The following is a 20,778-nucleotide window of genomic DNA, read 5'->3' on the forward strand; positions in this document are numbered from 1 at the left end:
TTTATTTGAAAGGTCCCACATTCATGCAGAATGCCCTATTCATTCTGGACTGCCTCTTTTTCATGTGATGCATCACGTGCCTTGAACAGATTAACGCTAAGGGAGAGATTTATTTTTTTTTCTGAGTAGATAGATATACAAGCCAAACTATTATGACAACTTGATAAATGTAGCTTTTGAAAACGCTTTCTGTCGTAATAATACAACAAACAACAAGGAGGCATGCTGCCAGGCATCATCCATCAGTAGGTGAGCTGGCTGGGAACAGACACAGCCCTAATGTCACACTAGCTCTTCTCAATCTGCCAGAGGTTCTAACGTGGCCAAAGAAGCCAAAAGAACAGTTGGCCTAAAAGCTGCATTTTCAAAGCAATTTTAAACAGGACGGGGGGTAGCAGAGGCCCAAATTTTAAAAGTGCCATAAATCGAGGCCTTGACTTAAAAGTGTTTCTTTGGCATAGGTAACATATTTTTGTAACCTTAGTTTTATAATTCAACACTTCTGCTCTATACTAATCTCTCATTATAAAAACATTCTGAATTTTGTACCAGCTTGGAGACCCTGGTTCATGTATACAGAGAGGGTTACTAAAACTTCATGTAGAGAACAAATTCAATATGAATGGAAATGATGTAGGTTTGGAGAAGACATTCTGAGAAGACATTCCTTCTGCTTGTTTGATCTTTTCTCTACCATAGGAAACTCAGGAAATCTCTCTAACTTTTACAGATTCTCTAGCAGCAGCTAAGAGGCTGCAGAGCTGTTAAATTAAAATTTAGACTCATGTGAGGATACTGTAGACTGAATTTTGGAGTTTGTCCTCTGAGTTTCAAATTGGTTTATTTGCTATTATGAGTATTTGGTATGTTCCAAATTACAACTGGAAAAATCCCTGCCAAGTTTTTTTCCCAAACAAGTATGATTTTACATATCTCTGCCTGTTCTTCAAAGACAGACATGCTACAACAAGGCATTTCATTCCCACAAATATGGGCTGAGGTTATGAAAATGAGAAGTAGCCTCATGCGGTCAAAAAAGCAAAAAGCAAGAACAATGACAATGTAAACCATAATGATCACGCCCAACTTCTAATGAAGCCAGAAACAGCTCCAAGCATACTTCTCCAAAAATCTAATGAGAAAATGTACAGTAAGCAGTCTGACAGGGAAAATGAGCCCTCGTGCAGGGTTTCTGGCTGACAAGCTTTTGTATCATGCTTTAAGATTTATAGTCACTTTGCACCTCTCTTGAGCTTCCAATCTGAACTAGTACTATGCAAGGCACTGGGAAAGACAGGAAAATGATGATCTTTCTGACTCTTTCGAAGTTATAATTTCATTGGAAAAAATCCACACCGGTCCACATAAAACACACAACAGTCTACTTCATAGTCAACAACTAGTGGGTGTGGTCTGGATACTAAATACAAAAGGAGTTGGAGAGAGAAGTATTTAAGAAGATAGTATCTTAGGTGTGATGTCCCATATGGGCCCATGTATCCCAAGAGTGTGATGGGAGAAAGGGTTACTCAGAAACAGCCCTACAGCAGGTTCCTGGCCCTAATATTCTATTCAGTAAATTCATCTAACATTGAATTGGGCAGGTACCTACTCTGTGCAAGGCAGGAAGATATAAAGACAAGCAAGATAAAACCTGTGCCCATAAGCTGATCGTAGGTATAGTGGGAGAGAGGGCCATACATATAACTATAACACGGGCCAGTTTGTAGAAAGGTAACTCAAAGCAGTGTGAACAAAAATGACTTTTAAGTATAGCAAAGTGAGACTAAGGGACATTGCATAGGATGCAACTTAAAATAACATTAAGAATTCTGCTAGCTGGGCATAGGCGTGGAGGGACGGTAGGTAAGAGGTTCGCTAGAAGAAGAGGCCAAGAGATGAAAAACAATGTGGTCAGCATTTTAAAGGACCAGGACAGTCCTCTAGCTGTCTGGGACTGTTTTCACTTTAAAAAAACCCGTATTTTTGGTTTCTTTTATTTGCTTTTTCCTCCTGCAGTCTATGTTTTGATCTCTGAGCCCCAGTACTTAGCAAAGTGCCTGATGTATAGTTAGCACTCCACAAAGCATTTCTTGAGAAAAGAAAAGAAGGAAGGAGGGTGGGAGGAAGGACAGGAAGGAAGAAAGGGCAAATGGGTCAAAGGAAGAGAGACGATGTAGAACAGAAGGAAATGCTATCAGGAGGTCATGGAGAACTTTTGGTTTAATATTTGCTCTAAGTTTTGAACCCTGAAACCTGATTGGAATCTTTCTATAATAAAATGAAGATGAAAATGTAACATGAAACAAAATAGCTACCAGAGGAAAGAAGCTGGCTTTTTTTTTTTTTTAACAGACTCTGTTTATTTTCACCTATTTACTCTAAATTGTATTTGTCACTGCGATGCATTTTTTCTCTCTGAAAGATGGTGAGTGTGGGGTAGGGGGATTGCTGCCTCTGGCTCGAGATCCACTAGCAGGAAGGACATGCACTTTATTATACATACACACATGCCATAAGGTTTGCAAATGATCTTACATTTGCTCAGTAGCCAAAAGAGGCAAAGAATGAGAATAAAAACAAATGTGTTTTAGCAACATCAAGTCCAACTTTTCCATCTTCCTCATGAGAAAATGTATATTATGAAACTCTAGGACTCTCACAACCTCACCCGATACAACCCTGGAGCTGGGAATTTATGAATTATTTTGGCTAGAGACAAAAGTTCTTCAATCCGCCCATATCACCCAGATGTCCGTTGCAAGATGGGGGCCTGGAGAATAACAACATTTTTCTTTAAAACCATTCATATTAAGAGCAGCTTTTGTTCCTCTTCCTATCTGGCAGCAAAATGGGTTTTGACTGCATATGTGGAGAAGAAAAGCTCTCTGTCTCAGGGTCGCACATTCAATTTTAGAGTTGAAGGACACCTTAGACATTCATTGGATATAAATACTTATTGAACACCTATTCTGTCCCAGGCACTGCCAACTTGACACCATAGATGAGCAAACGAAATCCCAGAAAAACTAAAAACCCAATCCAGTGTCACATAGCTAGAACATAGTGAGGCCAAGATTAAAAAATAGCTTGATAAAAAAAAAATTAAAGGGGATAGTCTACAAAATAGGTGAAAGGTTCTCACAGAGACTGTGAAAAACACTATTAAGAGAGCCAGGTTCCCAAAGTGGTGACTCTCTCCCACTAGGAAAAGATCTCAGTCTTGAGCAGTGAGTCCTACCCCAAAGCCCAGAGGTAGGGATTGGCTGCACAGCTACTTAAGGTTGGCACATGTAGATATGGGTTTCAGCGGCTGATCGCACATGAATATTATGTTACTTAGTATTCTATATTTATTCTTTTTGTCTCCAGGTAAAGCATCTTTCCCCCAGTGTATGCAATTCTGATATCCCTTGTCTTTAGCTCATAATATCTGGTGTCCCTTTAATTCCTATCAATCTGTCTCTCTTTCCATTTATCTTTCCCCCACCTCCCCCCCTCCTTCTTGCCAACCCCCTCTCCCCCAGTGGTTGAAACTAAGCAAAGCAGTTAGGGTTAGATAAACTCCTCTTTTCTATTGCACAAATTGGGCCCCAACAGAGATAACAGAATTTGAGTACTATTAGGAAGCCTATTTAGGGTAATGATAGATGCTGAATTGAAGGTAGATAGTTAAACTTCATTCTATGGATAAGAAATTTAATGAATTGAAGGGAGGTGGATCCCAGCAAATTTGCATACAATACCCCAGTCACTGGTCATTAACTTAGTCATTCACTAACAATCTGTAGGCATAAAGAGTCATGCTTGTAAGCTTAATAATGGAATGGAAGAAAACTTGAGAAATTGCTTAGTCCCTTTGCCAATTTGGGCAAGGTTGACCTTGACTAATACTAGACAAAGGTATAATTACTCAGAATATTTATTCCCTTGGCTTGCAGAAGTGTAGGAACAATCACTACTTCTATGTCCTGATATGTTGGTGCCCAGGACTTTCCTCCCATGTTACAGATTGGATCACTTCATGGAAACTTGAGTGAGGAATGTGAACATATACAAATTTACTTATCAGAAAATCTCTTCTTTTCTTTATTATCCCAATCTCTAAATTCTCAGAAGGCTGAATCATTTTACTATCATCTCCTTCAAAAGAGCAGCACTTTTAACACTGGATACCCATTAAAATTATTTGGAGAGCTTTTTATGTATTTTTTATTTTTAAAAAGATTTATTTATTTATTTGACAGAGAGAGACACAGCGAGAGAGGGAACACAAGTAGGGGGAGTGGGAGAGGGAGAAGCAGGCTTCTCACCAAGCAGGGAGCCCGATGTAGGACTCAGTCCCAGGACCCTGGGATCACGACCTGAGCCAAAGGCAGACGCTTAACAACTGAGCCACCCAGGCGCCCCTGGAGAGCTTTTTAAAAATTTATTGAGATTAGGGTTCTACCCATGGAGATTTGAATTTAATTGGTTTTCAGCGGGGCCCATATATATATATACTTTTTTAAGATTTCCAGGTGATTATTTTTTATTTTATTTTATTTTTATTTATTTTTTTATTATGTTATGTTAATCACCATACATTACATCATTAGTTCTTGATGTAGTGTTCCATGATTCATTGTTTGCATATAACACCCAATGCTCCATGCAGTATGTGCCCTCTTTAATACCCATCACCAGGCTAACTCATCCCCCCACCCCCCTCCCCTCTAGGACCCTCAGTTTGTTTCTCAGAGTCCATAGTCTCTCATGGTTCGTCTCCCCCTCCGATTTCCCCCCTTCATTCTTCCCTTCCTGCAGGTGATTCTAACGTACAGCTAGGGTTAAGACCATTGCTACATATGTATTACCTATTTACAGAACTGGGTGAAATTCTCTTCTTAAAATATTTTGCAACTACAATCAGTAGAAACTCAAGTAGGAATTTAATAATTTGGTAAATCCCCCAAAGGAGATGCTTGACCATTGGGCCTTTTATCCCTAGTTATACCTAGCAACTTGCCTGTACATGGTAGATGTTCATAAAGATTTATTAACTGAATGAATGAAAATTGAGGAGATTCACTTTTAGAAGGTTATACGTTTTCAGGAATTTACCCATTTCTTCTAGGTTATCCAATTTGTTGGTATGTAATTGTTCATAATAGTCCCTTATGGTCTTTTTAATTTCTGAGGCATCTATTGTAATGCCTCCTCTTTCATTTCTGATTTTATTTGCATCTTCTCTCTTTTTCCCTTAGTCCAGCCAAAAGTTTGTTGATTTTGTTTATCTTTCAAAAAACCCCAACTCTTAGTTTAGTTGAATTTTTTCTATGGTTTTTCTCAGCTCTATTTGATTCATTTCTGATCTCATATTTATTATTTCCTTCTTTTCTGATAACTGTGGACTTAAGTTTGTCCTTTTTCTAGCTCGGACCAATATAAGAAGACTGAATCAATAATCAAATACCTCCCAACAAAGAAAAGCCAGGACCTAATGGTTTCACTGATGAATTCTGCTAAACATCAAAAAATAATAATATCAATTCTTCTTAAGCTCTTCCAAAAAGTAGAAGAAGAAGGAACACTTTCAAACTAATCTTATGAGACTAGTATCACTTTGATACCAAAGCCCGACAAAGACACTGCAAGTAAAGAAAACTATAGGTCAATATCCCTAATGAACATGGTTGCAAAAATCATCAATACAATTCTAGCCAACTGAATTCAACAGCACATTACAAGGATTATACACCGTGACCAAGCAGGACTTATCTGTGGGATGCAAGGGTGGTATAACATATGCGAATCAATCAAAGTCATACACCACATTAACAGAATAAAAGATAGAAACCACATGGTTATCTCAGCAGATGCAGGAAAAAGAGTTGACAAAATTCAATATCTGTTCATGATAAAAAAAAAACAACAAACCTTTAAAAATAGGTGTAAAAGGAACTTACCCCAAAACAATGAAGGTTGTATTTGAACAACCCACAGCTAACATAATCAATGGGGAAAAACTGAAAGCCTTTCCTCTAAGATCCAATATAAGCAAGAATGTCCATTCTATTTAACATAATACCAAAAGTCCTAGTTGAAGCAATTGGACATGAAATAAGAGGCATCCAAATTGGAAAAGAAGAAACAAAATGATCTTTGCAGATGGCATGATCATATTTGTAGAAAAATTTAAAGATTCAACAACAAAAACTATCATAATTAAAAAATTCAATAAAGTTTCAGGATACAAAGCCAACATAAAAATTAATGGCATTTCTACACATTAATAACAAACTACCTGAAGAGCAAATTTAGAAAATCCCATTTACAACTGCATCAAAAAGAATAAAATGCTTAGGAATAAACGTAAACAGTTAGGTTAAAGACTTATACCCTGAAAATTATAAAACAATGATGAAAGAAATTAAAGACATATATACATGGAAAGATAACCCATGCTCACAGATTAGAAGAATATCCATATTGTTAAAATGTCCTTAATACCTAAAGTCGTCTATAGATTCAATGCACTCCCTCTCAAAATCCCAATGGCATTCTTTACAGAAATAGAGAAACAAACCTATAATTCATGTGGAACTTCAAAAGATCCCAAATAGCCAAAGAAATCCTGAGAAAGAAGAACAAAGCCAGAGGCACCATACTTCCTCATTTCAAACAATACTGCAAAGTTATAGTAAACAAAGCAGTCTGGCACTGCATGAAAACAGACATTTAGACCAATGGAACAAAACAAAGAGCTCCAAAGTATGCTCACACATATAGGGTCACCTTTGACAAGGGTACCAAGAACTCACAATGGGGAAAAGATAGTCTCTTCATTAAATGATGTTAGGAAAACTGGATATCCACATGCACAAGAAAGAAATTGGACCCTTATTCTCACAGTGAATACAAAAACCAACTGAAAATAGATGACAGACTTAAATGTAAGACCTGAAACTGTAAAATTGCTGGAAGAAAATAGGGAAAAAGCTTCTTAACATTGGTGTTAGCAATGATTTTTGTCATGACACCAAAACCACATGCAGCAAAAACAATAATAGCTAAGTGGGACTAGATGAAACTAAAAAGCTTCTGTACAGCAAAGGAAGCAATCAACAAAGTTGAAAGGCAATCTACATAATAGGAGAAGATATTTGCAAACCACATATCTGATAAGGGGTTAATATCCAAAATACATTAGAAACTCCCACAATCAATTGTAAAAGACCACATAATCCAACTAAAAAATGGGCAAAAAAACCTGAATAGACATTTCTCAAAAGAAGATATACAAATGGCCATCAGGCACATGAAAAGGTACTCAACATCACTAAACACCTGGGAAATGCAAATCAAAACCACAATGAGACATCAGCTCATACCTGTTAGAATGGTTATTATCAAAAAGACAAAAGTAACAAGTTTGGTGAGATGTAAAGAAAAGGGAACCTTTGTACACTGTGGGTAGGAAGCAAATTGGTAAATTGGTAAAACTACTATGGAAGAGTATGGAGGTTCCTCAAAAAATTAAAAATACAACTACTATATGGTCCAGCAATTGCACTCCTAAGTATATATATCCAAAGGAAATGAAATCTGGATCTTGAAAAGATATCTGCACCCATTTTCACAGCAACATTATTCATAATAGCCAAAACATGGGAACAATCTAAATGTCCATTAACAGAGGAATGGGTGAAGAAAATGTTATATACATGCAATGGAATATTATTTAGTCTTAACAAAGAAGGAAGTCCTGCCATTTCTAACAACATGGAAGAATCTGGGGGATATTCTGCTAAGTGAAATAAGCCAGACACAGAAAGAGAAACACTGCATGATCTCACTTATAAGTGGAATCTAAAATAGTGAAACCCATAAAAGCAGAGAGTAAGTATAGTTTTACCAGGAGCAGAGGAGAGGGGGAAATGAGGGGATGTTGGTCAAAGGGTACAAAGTTTCTGTTATGCAAGATGAATGAGTTTGGGAGATTTAATGCATAGCATGGTGGTAACAGTTAACAATACTGTATTATATACTTGAAAGTTGAAAGAGGATACCTCTTAAATCTTCTCAACATATACGTACACATACAGTAACTATGTAGGTGTGATGGATAAAGTATTTAGTGTATTGTAGTGATCTTTTCACAATGTATAAATATACTGAAACATTAAGTTGTACATCTTAAATATATGTTCTTTTTACATGTCAAAGACATCTCAATAAAGTAGTTTAAAAAAAAAGAAAATTGAGGAGAAATAAAAACTTCACATGGGCTATTGAACTAACCAAATAAAGAATTTTTAAATAAACAGAAAAAAGACAGCCAAGAGTTACAAATTCCCAATATGGCTAGTAGGGGTTATGGACACCAAACACATTTCCAACCACTTTTTATTCTAACAAACAGGTTTATGGGATAAAATAGGCCATAAATTGGTTCCAAACATTCAGTATTCTCTTTCTGAAAGGAGATCAGATCTTAGAGGGGGGGAAAAAAACATCCCTCTAAGGTATATGATCTGGACTATTAGAGGACTATTAGAAGTCCTGGTAACACATTTAGATTAGGCTTTAACCCAGAAAGTAAAAGGAAGGCAACCACAAACTCTTAAACATCCTAAAATGTGAAATCTTCCCTAACACAATGAAAAGACCATCTCATATAAATGACAGAGTAGTCATACCCATTCTGAACTTGTATATCTTTCTTTTAAACAAAAACTCAAGCATTTCCAATGAAAACAAGGCTGATAACATACCACACTAGATGAAGAATAACAGATAAATCTTGCTTTGGGGCTCATTTTAGCTGAAAGTTCTAAAACCTCTTAAAACAAGTCCTGTGACCCTTAATTGGATGTTATGATAGAGATGAGATTACTTTAAAAGAAAAAAATATTTGTTTAAGAACCCAAATCTTAATGTTAAAATTTTGCTTTTGGTATTTATTATTATGTGGTGTAGAAATTACTTGCTAACTAACGCTTATATTACTGTAAGTATCAATATTTTTATGGGAGAAAAATTATGTTTGCAATTAAAAAATCAGAGGAGTTAGCTTACTCTCCCTTAGCACAATTATTATGAAATGACAAGTTTGAATGATCTTCCCCATTACTGTGAGATAAGACTCGTTGAGGATGTTTATTTTAATTTTTCTGTATTTATATTGACAACATTCTGGCAGCCACATCCCTTTGGAATAATATAATATTCTTCTTTTAGGCACCTCCACAGTGTGATGATTTTATTTCTTGTTCATCTAATAATTTTATTCAGCTCCAAAAAATTCTATTCAACCCAAAAATTCAATACAAAATTTATTAACTTTAAAAAAATGCTTTCATCCTTTATAAGCAAGCCATTTTTTTGCTATTTGGGAATATATACATTTGACAAGCCCTTCATTTAATTAGTTGGGATTTAACAAAATATTCTTACTCTTAATGTATTAATCTATTATTCCATACTATTTATTAGTCTGGAGATTAATTTGGCATTTCAGAAAGTAAAAAATGTCTTAAAAGATCTTTAAGTCTTCTTCAGGCACCAATATAAAGGTTGACACCACACTTAAAAGCATCCATCTATCTGACTCATTGCCATTTCAAATGAACTGCCATTTACCCCTTTGACCTTGGTCTTGGCAGAGACCTAATACAGTGGTACATATGACATTACGCACAGTATTCTTAAGTGCCTTATGCATCTGGAACTCCTCATGGGAAAACTTAAATTAACTGGCTGAAGACAAAGCTAGAGTTCTCAGAGACAGATCCTTAGTATCAAATTTAAAACTATATGCTTAAGTAATTTAGGTTGAAGAAAGATAGTTTCCACTAAACAAGACACACTACTAGATCAGTCAGAAAAATGCATTTGTTAAAAATATTATTTCGGAGTATTTGGTGGGGGAAAGTGAAGAATCTGAGAGAAGCAGCAGCTTCTCAAGGTAGTTGGTACACTGTTTAATTCACTTAAAATAAAGAATCATCATAAAGTACAAGTAGGTATATCTTGTTTTCTAATTAGAAAAAACAAAAACAAAAGCAGACATCATCATGCAAAAATGAAAGCCGACTTAGTGAGGCAAAATTAGCAATAGTCGTGTTATCAACTGGGTGTTGTATGTGAGTGATGAATCACGAAATTCTACTCCTGAAACCAATATTACACTACATGTTAACTAACTAGAATTTAAATAAAAATTTGGAGAGAAAAAAGTAGCTGCATTATCAGAGTTACTCAATGAAATTTAACATAATCATATAGAAATTAGTAAAGGTTGTAGAAAAAAGTTTATATGGTACCTTCCCTTATTGCTCAAACCAGAGTTGCAAGTAAAGGCAATTATCAATACTCCAATATCGGAAATTGGGAAAATTAAGCATGGCTTACTTTCTGTGAGCCTAGAAAAAAAGGATGGGGGAGAAACCAAAGCAAAGATTCTGCTCAGTATCGCCCTGGGTCCAGGCTTTTTCTCCAGGGTCAAGCACTGGTGGTGAGAATGAAGGATTTTATATTTAATACTTGTCCATATTGTCCCTCTGCTTCCCCTCCACTGATTTTTATTTTCCTGGACTCTTCAAAAGATCACTCAGAGAAAGATGTTCTCAAACTCAGAAAGTTAACCAAGCCTCTTCACAAGCTCCCCATCCATCACAGAGCATAATTAACTCTAGAAGTTGAGTAGTTGTCCTTTCTTTATTCCATAAAAGCTGAGTATTTTAACTGTTTTACAGTTCTCTCGTATTTGGAATAGAATAATTATTAGCTGACAGATTTAAAAATATCAGAGCTAAAAGTGATCTGTGAGAACATATCACCAGGCCTGGAAAATCGGTCAGGCAAATTAATTCAACAGGTGGATAGGATTTATTTGGGCTGAATTTGTATGCTTACCAGTAGACTACAATACATATTCTACTGAGCCTCTAAGGACATATACATTCATGACCTCTGATCTTTCTCAAGAGTATAAGGTGATCAAATTAAATTCGGATGTCTAAATATGGAGTGGAGATGAGAGAAAATCCATTAAGTTGATTAGCTATTCAAAATGAATAAAAAGACCACAGATGACCATCCATGGTAGGTTGGTGGTCTGCCCCTCCCCCCATTGTTTTAGCTTCCTATCCAGCCCAGTATGAGTTTACTTAATGTATTTTTTTTCAATATTTGAAAGTCAAATAGGGACATACAGCCTATGTGTTTATATTTTTAGAATTTACATTTTACTTTTCCAATTCATTGTGAGTAGATGACAACTGATATCCTCTTTAGTATCTTAATAAAATGCTAACAATTGGAGTCTTAATTTACTAGGTGACAAAAGTGGTAATTGTGAATTTCACATAATATCAATATTTGATGCTTTGCCAAATGATAGAGTTCTACCTGTGGTTGTAATTTATCCCTTAAGTTGTTCATCAGTCTCTTACTCAAGACAAGTACAAGATTCTCACACTATAGCATTCATATCAGTGAGCCAGTGTGAAAGTTCCCACACACTCCTTACCAGCCTTGTGAGACACATGTTTTGGCTCACCCCTATAGAATATTCAGGCACAATAATCTAAGAAAACTGCGTAATAGGAACATTTAAAATTTGCACATTTTGGCTTTACTGATGTATGTTTGTTATCAGTTATATCTCATGGTGCTATCACCATGCAGCATCATGCAGTGCAGATGTAGGAAGTTTTTGATATTTAAGACGAAGAGAAGAGATGAATCATAAAAATGAAAGGTCTGTTTTTCCTAATCAGTTCAGGGATCTGTTTTGATATGAAGCCGGCCTCCAAAGATGACAAACAAACATGCTAGTGGATGCAATCCAATAGCTCCATCTTCAGAGTAGACCCAAACACCAGTGTGGCTAAATACCAGAATTGATCTAGTTTCTTGCAGGATATGCCCTTTGGCCAGGTTCCCCAGGGTACATCATTTCTACTGGGATCTGCCTAGAACCAAAATGGCCTCCAGTTTTCAGTGGATTCAGTGAAGGAACACCTATCTATCAGACCATGTGCAAGCCTGGGGGACACAGAAAGGAGTAAGTCTTGGATTTTGATTTCAAGAAAGTCTTACTCATTAGAGTAAGTTGACATTTTTCTGAACCTACATCTTACTACTTTCTGCTGTTGACAAGAAGTCTACAAGAATCAGCAGATATATATTTTTTTCATTCTTCTGTTTCATGTTTTATAATATATAGTAATTTCAATCAAACCTCTTACTTGTCACATGTAACACTTTTCACTGTCAAATAAAAATCTTTCATTAAAAAATATTACTATTGTACTTTAGATTTTATATTTTGGAGAAAAATCTATCATAGACCACACAGCTCAAGATACAGTTCAGAATTATTATTATTCCAAGTAGACTTTCATTCTAATGCCTCAGGCCTTTACTTACAGCTTAGAACCCATTAGCCACTTTCCACCTTCCCCACTGCTCTCACTCCCATGCCCAATTCCCACAGCAGTTTCTGTTCTCCCAAATCTCCTTATATGCAAACTTCATCATTCATTGAACTGAATAACCTTAGGGAACTTCCAGCCATTATGACATCTAAAACACCAAACCAACACATCACTCATTTGCAAAGTGCTTGATGGCACTGGAATCTAACATAAACTGAACATGCTGTTAATGTTAATATTGTTGCTAGTCTTGCCACTATAATTAAGCTGATTAAAAAAGGATATTATGGAGCTTAATATACTACGTCCATTTCTAATCATAAATTGTTCTTCCAGTTCTAACAGGAGAACAGACAAAATTTGCTTGGTAAATGAGATAATATTGCTTATCATATAAAAGTATATAAATAACCTAGCTGTAGATGCACAGATTTAATTCTTGGCACCTTCCTTCCATCTGGATTTGTGTGCAACCAAACGCTCTGCATACCCCCAGCCACAAAAGTATGCATTGAACCTGCTACCACTGGGCCTTACAAACTCCCACCCCTCTGGAGTGCAGGACTTACTTGCTGCTGAGGCAGCGTCTCAGCGAGTAGGAGGCCCCTCCACCGCAGGTGCGTGAGCACTCGCTCCATGGGCCCCAAGCATCCCACAGGCCATCCCGGTCCTCCTCAGAGCGTGCTGTTCTGGAGCTCTGTGAGAAAAAAAAGGATGGTCAGTATCATGTCCCCACTGAACCCTAAAACATGTGTCCTGAAGTGTGGGTGTTCCGTATGTCTATCTATGGTAGCCTTGCTGGAGATGAAAACATGAATCAGATTCTTTCCAATTTAAAAATGTGTGTATGTTTGGGGAGGGGGGTATTTGAGTTTAGGGATCTGGGCCATGACTGAAAGTGACAAGAGACTGTGCAATGGAGCAACTAGAAAAAGGGGCAAGAAATAGGAATCTGGAGGAGGGGAAGATAGATCGAAGTTACATTTTGCATTGAAGGCACGACTTTGCCCTGGGCTCATAAGTCTTCTCGTCTACTACCTCTCTGTGAAAACAGAGAAACTGCTCTCAGAGATGTTTCTGCTCTGAGAAGCTTCAAATGTGCTTATCAGCACGACCTTCCAGAATTCAACATTTCATCAATTGACTTTTTTTTTTTTAAATGGAGGAACATCATTTCCAGATTTCAGACTTGTTAATTAGAATAACTGCATGAAGTAACCTCGGTAATGCAGGATGGCCTCTTGACAGACAGATTTGCTTGTCATTGACAGGCTTCTAGTGAAATATGCACCTACTATATAGAAAATTGTTATGTGCTGGTCTCCATGTTGAGACTTACTTTTCTCCTAAGAGTCAAAGATAAAATTTGTGCCATAGTTAATAGAATAGGCTCTGGAGTTAGAAACTGCCTGGGTTGGATATGGATTCTGTTTTTACTAAGTGTCCTTGGACAATTAAATTGCCATCTGCCTACGCTACAATTTCCCTTTCTATAAAATGGGGATAATATTATAACCATACAACTACGTGCACACACATGCACAGACACACTATATAAGAAGATTAGCTAAATGAACTTAGCCTAGGACTAGCTTCAGAGTAAAGCACTAAAAAATATTGCCCATAATTATGTTATTATAAATCGAAAATGTCATGTACGTGCCATGCAGTTGTATTAGTCAGCTCAAGCTGTCATCGCAAAATACCAGACTGGGTGGCTTAAACAATAAAAACGTATTTTCGCATAGTTCTGGAAGCTGAAAGTCAGAGAACAGGGTGCCAGCATGGGTGGCTCCCAGTGAGGGCTTTCCCCCTGGGTTGCCGAAGGCAACCTTCTCATTGTGTGCTCTCATGGCCTCTGCTTTGTATGAGCATGGCAAGAGAGAGAGAGAGAGAGAGAGAGAGAGAAAGAGAGAGAAGACAGAGCAAGTTCTCTGGTGTCTTTTCTTCCAAGGACACTAATCCCATTATGAGGGCCCCACTTTCATGAACTTATCTAAACTAATCACCTTCCGAAGGCCACGTCTCCATATACCATCACATGGGAGGTTAGGACTTCAACATATGACTTGGAGGGCAGCGGGGGGGGGGGGGGGGCACGATTCAGTTCGTAGCAACGGTTCTACAAATAGCTAATGTAAACTGAGGCCAAATTATTTTGAGTAAATTAAAGACGATATCCTAACATTAAGGTATCTTCTCATATCAATCAAGCACATACTTATGAAAAACATAACAATTTCAAAACTATTTAAATTTGGGAAAAAGCAAACCCTAAGGAAAATATACATGTTAGACAAAAATGACGATTTCATCTGCGGTTTTCCCTCTGAGGAGAGAGCACAGGCGGTGTGCAATACTGTTAAAGGATGGGACATGGAGGCGACAGGAGGGTTACCTCTTACGAAGCATTGCGGGAACCTGAGGTAATGTAAGTAGAGTGACCGGTGCATAGTAGGTTTACACGTGGTAACTTGTATTGTTATTGATGTCGTTGTTATTTTTATTTTTAATCCCTTTCTCATGGCCTACCTAGTTCTATTCAAGGTGTTATCATCCACACAGGAGGGGGTCCTGAAAAAGAAAAGAACATCCTCTAGCCCCTCAGAAAACTGTCTATTTTGCAGTAATGGGCTTCTTTTACAGATCAGTTGCTATGGGGCTCTGTTGTCAAACTGACCACTCCTTGGACCTTTTAAAACCTGGACGAGTGATGTCAGAAACCTCACCTCAGAGTGTTGTATCAAGGCTTGTCTAATGCAAGCTATATTTAGAGTCATAAATCATTTGCAAAGGGCTAGCCCAAGCTAGCATATTGCATATTGGTTAGGAGCAGGGACTGAAGGACCTACTCAGCCTGGAGTAGAATCCTGTCTCCAGAGCTGCTTAGCTGTGACCTCTTGATGCTTCAGTTTCTGATCAGAAAATAAGGATAATAAAGGCTAGGATTGTGAGAATTAAAACAGTTAATATATAAAAATCACGTAAGGTTGAAAACAACCTGAATGCCCATCAGTGGATGAGGGGATAACTCAGAGGTGATATATACACACAACAGAATATTATTCTGCCATAAAAGGGAGGACATTCTGACACATGCTCCAACATGGATGAACCCCAAAGACATTATGCTAAAAGAAATAAGCTAGACATGAAAAGACAAAAAGATAAAAATTGTATGAGGCACCCCAAGGAGTCAGATCCATAGAGACAGAAAGAATGGTGGTCGCCAGGAGCAGGGCATGGGAGGAATGGGCAACTATCTTTTAATGAGTCCATAGTTCCAGTTTGGGAAAATGAAGAGAATTCTGGAGATGGACGGTGCTGATGGTCATACAGCAAAGTGAACGTACTTAATCACTGAATAGTATACCTAAACACGATTAAAATGGTAAATTTTATACATTTTATCACAATAAAATATATATACATACATACATTTTTTAGAAGTTAATAGGGCTTAAATTAACATGATATAAGCATTTGCCACTTTTATTAACATTATTTATTGCTACCATCATTTATAAACACATATGTACTCTGAAAGATTGGAGGAGGTGCTCTGGGAAGGTACCAGTGTTTTTTCCTGCTGGGTTTAGCTGAGACATTCTACTCCTAAGGCATCAACTCTCTGAAAACCCTGATGTTCCCACAGCAGAACCTCCCAGCCACCTGCCACATTGCATTTGCCTGGTGACATGATCTGTCAGTAGTTTGAGGACCCTATAAAATGTGGGATAGAATGGGTAACAGAAACACACTGGTTACCCCAAAGTCTGTTCTTTCTAAAGGAAGTATTTAACCGAGCTCCAAAGCCTGGTTTTTAGGATTAATAAAATCAATTTCTAATCAAGGCAATATGGGACTCTCTGTTTCCAGAGCTTAATTATATACCGAGGGAGAAAAGACTCTTTGGCAACGAACTATACATTGTCCATATACTCAATAAATTCATTCCACAGATTTTTAACGAGTTTATTGTGCATCTTATGGCCCCCTTTTAGTTTGCTCTGTGGGACTGGAAGAAGTTCTGTTGAGAGTTGTGGTATTTGCTGGATGCAGTAACTATTTGTGTGACAAACATACATTTGTACAATGCGATGTCCCTCATTTTATTCAAATTAAACAAGTCTGAGATGAAAACCAACACCACAAATGCTAGGATTCATGAAATCATTAAAATGAGTAAGATGAGTGATTACAAATTGCGATACTCTCCAATTATTACAACTGCAAAAAAATAAATATTCACACGCAACATTCACATGTGAATCCCATTTCCATGTGAGATAAGAACACCAGAATGCCAAATCTTTGGGAGGTTTCCCTCTGGCTGCTCTCTGGGTAAGATATTTTGGAAATAATGTATAGTTGAGATTTTGTTTTTCTAGAGAAACAAATTGTTTCAAACTCTGTGCTGAAGTTGCTTGTTTTTTTTTTTTTTCATGTACCTTGTCTAAAGCAGCCCCCAAAGGGCTCTCAGGTGACGCTGTACTGACTAAATCTCTTACCTCATTACAGGTTACAAGTTTTGGTACAACTAGACACGTGAAGTGCCCACGTTGCCCCGAAAGAGATCACACGGGAACCCAGAAGTAAGTCGTGGGCCTGTTTCTCAAACTGGAACAATCTCCAAGTTGTCTTTTAGCAAGTGGAATAAACATAATACATGTCAACTGAATCCGTGTTTAATGTTAGAGAAGGTAAAGTGATTTTCCTGCTCCTTACCTGCCAGATTTTTACATCTACAACCGGAAACGCCAATGCAGCAATGCCTTGCAGGTCATTTAAGACCCACCAGCATTTGCTTATTCCAGTTTTTAAGAGGGCCTTCAGTATAGACAACTTTTGTGCCTGGTCCAGATGGGACTGGAGCTTTCTCTTTCTTGGGACCTTTCTCTGTCTCTGTCTTGTCTGTTTGGGATGTGCATTGATCTTCACCACAGTAGCATTATTTTTTTAAGTGTTAATGTTGAATTGTATCTAGCAAGAGAAACTGAGGCAGAAAAATATAAGGACTAGATGATGAGTTGCCTAAAAGCAATGATGATTGCCTCTGAAACCAAAAGTCTAAGCTTTTAAAATAGACCCCAGCCAATGCTTTCCAATTTGATTTCTGTCATATAAATGCAATATTGTAATCTCGGTATCTCAGAAACAAGGTCATGGATGCTGTAAAGCACATTCACCAAGAGATCACCCCTCACCCCACTGCAGGGCATTTCAGCAACAGTGTCAGGTGAGTTGGTGAGCGTTTACTACGAAATAACCAAGAACTAAATGGCAACCACTAATTTCTGTACATAAGACCAATGTTTCACCAGTTGATTTATCCAAAAATGTCAAAACTGCATCTGATATTAAACTTGAGGGACAAGTCCATTACAAATACTAGCCTTATTACAGCACTTATTTTACTTTGTAGTCGTTGGATGGGTTAAAATAGACAATGGGCACCTTTTTTGAGCCAACATTTCAGAAATCCAGTAAACATTGAGAGAAGAAAGGCCTGAATCTTGGTTCTAAAATATTTGAAAATTGAGTATTTGTCTTGAGTTATTCAATTTAGAAAAAGTCTAGCTATTTTTAGATCTGTGTTGCCACATGATGGCCTTTGAAGGTAGCACTGATAATGACTACTAAATCAACTCCTTTCTTGTACAAAAACTCAGCAATGGACTCCCCGGGTCCATCCATCCATTGCTCTGGCCAGTTAAGAGTGCTAAGCCTCAGTCAATGACGGCTGCGTGGAACGTAGGCTGTGGCCACAGATCATCATGTACGTCCTAGGAATATTAGAAGAAGATCGATCGGAATAGCTTCCCTAAATCCCTCAACCTCAGGATGGTGTCATTTCCTCACCATTGCTGGTTTACCTAAACGGGGTTTTCACCTGATAGTTTTACAGTGGGTCTCAGAGCCAATTGCTCTAAAATCAATAACCAAGTCTCAGGGGAGCAGCTTTAAGCCTGACAGCTACAAGCAGTTAAACACTTGGAGTAATCATGTGAAGCAAGAGTTCCCTGCACTGCCCAATAGACACTGAATCTTAGCATCACCTCCTATGGACCACTTTATCCAGAAGCCTCTTTCTCGGGACAGGTTATGCCGGACTTATGAAAAACTTTGTAGGGTGAAGCACAAAGGAGCAATACAAAGACTCTGGAGCTCTATTCACTATGGATACAGAGGCCTTGGATTTTTTCTAAACGTTGGAATAAGAGGTCAAGCTGTATGGAACTCAATATAAATGGAAGAAGGTGCTGAGGGAATGGGCGATAGGCTTTTGTAAAATGGAAGTCACAGAACCGATGAAGTTATGTTCTGAGCAAACTGTTTTTCAAACACCAACAGATCTTCAAATGTAACGGGAGGAGGCAGAGAGCCATTCTTACTATTTCGAGATCAGCAAACACGCACCTGAGTCTCTGGTTTTCCTCTCCTCCAAGACAACATTTCACTTAAGCCATCTGGAGCCATGCATGGACGACGTCAACGTCCCTCTAAATTAGAAAGACAGGCAACCCCCTGGTGATGAGAGGACCATTTTTCTGTGGCGAGCCCATGCCGAGCAGAGAAATCCACCCACACACACCACCTATCCCTGTACCAAGCTTTGAAAATGAATCCGCAGGTTCCATTTGTGACTCTCCTACACCTCTCAGGTTTCTATAAACCTTATCTAATCTTTGGCTTCGTTAACAATTTGGAATCCTGGTTCTGCCACCAACGTCATGTGGGAGGGGCTGAGATTCCCTGATCTGAGAGCTTACAGACCTTAAGCTGTAACTGGGCTCTTGTAAAAGTCCATTAGCTTTTTGATGTCCTTTTGTAAAGAGCAGAGCGTGTGGATACCGAGGCATGGCACTTTCCCAGATATTTGCTGCTGGCTTTGCTTAGGAAATTCAGGTCATCTGGTTCTTATCACAGCTGTGCTGCTGGGGGAGATGATGAACTGCCAGAGACACAGTGCATGGTCTTTCAGAGGCCACTGCATGAAGCCTGTCCCTTGCTACCGAGGAGAAAAGTCAGTTCGGTAACCCGGTGTCAAAGCTATGCAGGCCTCAGAAAGACTTTTGGGTACCTGTCTTCCTTTCTCTTCTGCTGTACCTGTTCATGCACGCAGCCTAGCATACACCTGTCCCATTCCCATCAGGGCGCCTAAGGACACCTAAGCCTGGAGGGTTGCTGGTAAGGCAAAAATGCTGGGGTTTCCTAAGTATCCATGGGCCAGGAAGTACACCAGGATTATCGTATTTAACCCTCACAATGAGCCACGTCAGGTTGGATTTTTCCCCCCTTATTTTACTAACAAGAACATTGAGGCTCAGAGAGGCTGAACAACCTACATCATCGTGTAGGAGAAAGAGCTCGGCTGTGGGTCTCAGACTGACTTTACCAGTCACGTACTAGTCAACTTGCCTTCGGCATGTTATCATGTCTCTTTGAGCTGAGTTTCTTCATCTGTAAAAGGAGAACATTGATACTTGCTTTACTAGGGTGAAGGTTAACCATGAGAACATATGTAAAGTACTGGATGTCCTTTCTGGCATGTTAGTGAATTATTTCATCTCTGCCACGAATATACACATCCCTCCCTGGACAAGTCACACGGTTAGTACCTGGTTGAGCCAGGTTTTATACCTGTTCTCTGACAAACTTTTGTTCTGCCTAGCTTCAAATTTTGACCTTCCTTTCCATTTTAAACAGCATTTATCAGTATATATATTTATTTATAAAACGACAAGAACTAATGCTGCTTTTCTTTAAAAAAAATTATTTTGGGGGCACCGGGGTGGCGCAGCCAGTTAAGCAACCGACTCTAGGTTTCAGCTTAGATTGTGATCTCTGGGTCATGGGTTGGAGCCCCACATTGGGCTCTGAGATCAGCACAGAATCTGCTTAAGACTCTCTCTGGGGCTCCTGGGTGGCTCCGTCGGTTAAGCGTCTGCCTTCGGCTCAGGTCACGATCTCAGGATCCTGGGATTGAGCCCCGAATCAGGCTCCCTGCTCAGCAGGGAGTCTGCTTCTCCTTCTGCTCCTCCCCCTGCTTGTGCTCTCTGTTTCTCTCTTTCCAATAAATAAATAAAAAATCTTAAAAAAAAAAAAAAAGACTCTCTCCCTCTCTCTTTTGCTCCCTCCCCCATTATCTCTCAAATAAATAAATAAATCTTTTAAAAAATTATTTTGTACTCAGGATTCTTTCTCAAACTGGGAATAACAACTTGGAGATGGAATTAAGACAGCTTCGTTACTTTTTAGGAAACAAAAACCTGACTCTGCTCGATGTCAAATGCTTCAGTAAGATTTTCATTTCAGTGCTATGGTAACTTGATTTTTTTTTTGTATTCTT

General features: G+C 38.3%; 1 protein-coding gene across 1 annotated transcript in view; it reads right to left on the minus strand.

Annotated features, from left to right (window-relative positions):
* The window catches only part of ADAMTSL1 (ADAMTS like 1), a 396,511-nt gene that overhangs the window by 351,269 nt on the left and 24,464 nt on the right, over positions 1 to 20,778 (minus strand). The window contains exon 2 of the mRNA XM_034987936.1: positions 12,995 to 13,122. Coding sequence (XP_034843827.1) covers positions 12,995 to 13,122 — 128 coding nt within the window. The remainder of the gene's footprint in view (positions 1 to 12,994; positions 13,123 to 20,778) is intronic.

This window comes from Mirounga leonina, unplaced genomic scaffold, assembly GCF_011800145.1.
Source record: "Mirounga leonina isolate KUSES-001 unplaced genomic scaffold, KU_Mleo_1.0 Mir_447, whole genome shotgun sequence".
Taxonomy (NCBI): Eukaryota; Metazoa; Chordata; class Mammalia; order Carnivora; family Phocidae; genus Mirounga; species Mirounga leonina.